This window comes from Palaemon carinicauda, chromosome 3 (genome assembly GCF_036898095.1).
Source record: "Palaemon carinicauda isolate YSFRI2023 chromosome 3, ASM3689809v2, whole genome shotgun sequence".
Lineage (NCBI taxonomy): Eukaryota > Metazoa > Arthropoda > Malacostraca > Decapoda > Palaemonidae > Palaemon > Palaemon carinicauda.
The window spans coordinates 129,083,346-129,086,633 of record NC_090727.1 but is presented as its reverse complement, the minus strand read 5'-3'; the positions used below and the strand labels follow the sequence as shown (position 1 = coordinate 129,086,633).

The following is a 3,288-nucleotide window of genomic DNA, read 5'->3' as shown; positions in this document are numbered from 1 at the left end:
AGCCAAACTCGGTTGAGTCCTTTGTCAGGCTGGGAGGAACGTAGAGAGGAAAGGACCCCTTTTTATTTCATTTGTTTGATGTCGGCTACCCCCCAGAATTAGGGGAAGTGCCTTGGTATACAGTATGTGTATATGTATGTAAATCTCACAGTACGTGCAATATATCCTTCGATTGCAATGGTAGTTATCTATAATAAATAAAATAAACTTTTTTTTTCCCAGAGTCAATAGAAGATCGTCTTAATGAAGCAGGTTTGGAGAACAAGAGAGATGTGGTCGAAGCCTTCACGGAAAATGACGAGAGTTCAACTTCATCTAAAGGGAAACCTGGGCACAAGCAGGTACTGTTCTGTACTGTATTTTTTGAAACCTTACAGTTTACAATTTTGGTAGGGAAAAACTCATACTTTATGGTAGCATTCCTCTATATTTTTTGAAACGGGGGAACATCCTTGACGGATCTTGAGAGAATGGTTGCATCATCATAGTGTCTACAACCTATTTATCATAAATTTTTTTCATATAAATATTTCATATTTGTTAACCCTTTACCCCCAGGCTATTTGGAAATTTCCAACCCTTAACCCCCACGGGTTAATTTTTTTCAAGCACATTTTGCAGTATGTTTTTTTTAAATTGCTCTAACAGGATTAATTTTCGTCATAGAGAGGTCAGGTTGGTCTCATTCTCTTGGAAAATGCCTGAAGTTTCTTGAAAAATTATCAAAAATATGCAAAAAAATGTAAATAGCAGTTTTTTGCAAGAATGTACCGGTACGTCTATGGGGGTAAAGGGATGAGTTTTGTGAAACGTACCAGTACGTATGTCTTTTGGGGGTAAAAGGGTTGAAAAAATTTTTTACTTTGATTTTGTATTAGGAAGTTCTTCTGTTATGTTATAACTTAAATAACATTGCTCCACTGGCTGAGACTAGATTTGGTTCGTATTCTAAAACCAGTCAACTGTATTTTACATATTTTTAGAAGTAGAACCATATTTTTAGGTCTGAAGATAGTAATTTTACCCATATTTTCTCACGTTTCAGTCAAAGACATGTGCAATATTATAGAAGAGGACTTTCTTCCGAAATGCGGACGTCTCGTGGATAATGGATCTTGCCATGATATTAAGGTTACTGTATTTTGTTTCTCTAGGTGAAGGAACAGGTAAATATCGAGTGGTAAGAATTATAAAATAACTATGGCTAAACATTGTTTCTAGTTAATTGTTTCGAGACTTCTAATTTAAACGATTGATTTCCTCAATCCACTTCTTTAATGCAATTTTTATTTGGAATTAGCATTAAAGGTCTGTATAGTAGTTGCTCCACATTGTTTGAGTAGATCGTGTTAGGATTGTTATTTAATCTTTAATACTTGATTAAACGTTAGATATTTCCAGTTTTCTTTTAAATTCTGGAAAGTTAATGCACCAGGCCTGATAGCATTGTTTGTAACTTGATTCTCATTCAGAAGAGTAGCCTTATTTAGAAATTTTCAGTGATAGAAAATAGCATTTTAGAAAAAAAATTAAGCTTTTGAATAATTTTTATTCAAAGCTACTGTAGCATAGCCAAAGAATATACCTTTTTCACTATTTAATTGCATGAAAAGGTATTAGTGTGTGTTAATTGCATTAGCAATGCAGACATAAAGCAGTTATGGGTCTGTTTCCATTAACCTTTTACTATTAGTTTACCTTTGAACAGAGGTACTTGGTTATGGATTTTTACAATCACATTTTTCTGGATCGAATAGTCAGTTATTAGATTGTAGGCCAGGGAATGTTTGGCTCATATTTTGTTTCTATATATGAGTCTTTCAGTCGAGAAACATGCCAAGCGCCATTTTTAAAAAGGGTCAGAAATCGCGATTGAAAATTGCCAATTTTCAATCGTGAATTACTCGGTAAATATGATAGCTAGGAGTTTCATATTTGTTATAAATAGTAGCAAATTTCATATCTATAGCAAATATGAAACTCCTAGCTATTATATTTACCGAGTAATTTGCAATTGAAAATTGGCAATATTCAATTGCGATTTCTGACACTTTTTAAAAATGGCGCTTGGCATGTTTCTCGACTGAAAGACTCATATATAGTTTACAAGAAAAGAGTCACAGTTTAGTCTTGAGGGCTTTTTTGAAGGATTTATCCCTGGGTGGGAGGTAACTATTAAAGAAAAATTAAGTTAGGAAATGTAGGTTAGGATGATGCAGATAGTTTGCAACTGGTGTACGAAGGCACCTTCCAGTGAACCCTAAATACTGTGTATTGTGTTCCACTTGAGGAACGCTAATGTATTAACTTATTGTTTCCCTTGGTCTCAGCCACCCGTGTCCATTCTTATCATCATTTAACCCTTTTACCCCCAGGCTATTTGGAAATTTCCAACCCTTAACCCCCAGGGGGTTATTTTTTTCCCAGCACATTTTGCAGTATTTTTTTTTTTAAATTGCTCTAAAAGCCTTAATTTTTGTCATAGAGAGGTCAGGTTGGTCTCATTCTCTTGGAAAATGCCTGAATTTTCTCAAAAAAAATATCAAAAATATGAAAAATAAAATTTTATAGCATTTTTTTGCAAGGACGTACTGGTACGTCCATGGGGGTAAAGGGATGGCTTTTGTGAAACGTACCAGTACGTCCATTGGGGGTAAAAGGGTTAAGAACAAATCCTTCTGGTAAAGCCGTGAGAATCAAGATGTTGACTCTGTTCCTGTTAAAGGAATAATTGATAATTTGCCTTGCTAAATTAAGCCAACTTTGAATGTAACCATTTCCTATTATTATTTACCAGTAGTTCCTAGAAAGCTGTTCTCTGTGATATGTCTTAATGAGATAATCATTTCCTCACTTGATTTTGTAGGTGCAGTGCCTTTTCATTTCCCCAGAATTTTAATCCGTCCATATTGGGCTGTACTTTTAGATGGCAGTAGAGTGAAGGAGAAAACCGCACTTATGCATACAGTATTCATAACTGTGATGAGAAACATAGAAATGGAATCTTGCTATATTTCTTTTTTATTTCACATTTCTAATTTGATGACGGATTGTCTCTCTTATTTACGCAGGTGTGGTTTTCTCTTTAAAGACAGATATTGCTAATTGAATTTTCTGGGCTCGACCTGTGTCGCTCCGTGAAATGTTCCTTATAGCACCATTTCTAAGGATGCACTTGCCTTTTAGATGCATTTACAAGGTCATGTGTCCTTATGACATATAAGGTACAAATTTTTAAAACTTTATCAAGAGAAATACAATTGGATTTTCTTTCAACCGATGGGAAGT

The 3,288-nt window shown here is 34.6% G+C and overlaps 1 protein-coding gene across 2 annotated transcripts in view; it reads left to right on the top strand.

Annotated features, from left to right (window-relative positions):
* LOC137637877 (X-linked retinitis pigmentosa GTPase regulator-like) overlaps nt 1–1,837 on the top strand; it is a 49,703-nt gene extending 47,866 nt beyond the window's left edge. For both annotated transcript variants that reach the window (XM_068369987.1, XM_068369986.1), the window contains 2 exons: nt 223–341; nt 1,046–1,837. In XM_068369987.1, coding sequence (XP_068226088.1) covers nt 223–341; nt 1,046–1,069 — 143 coding nt within the window. In that variant the 3' untranslated portion in view covers nt 1,070–1,837. The remainder of the gene's footprint in view (nt 1–222; nt 342–1,045) is intronic.
* The last annotated feature ends 1,451 nt before the right edge of the window (nt 1,838–3,288 follow it).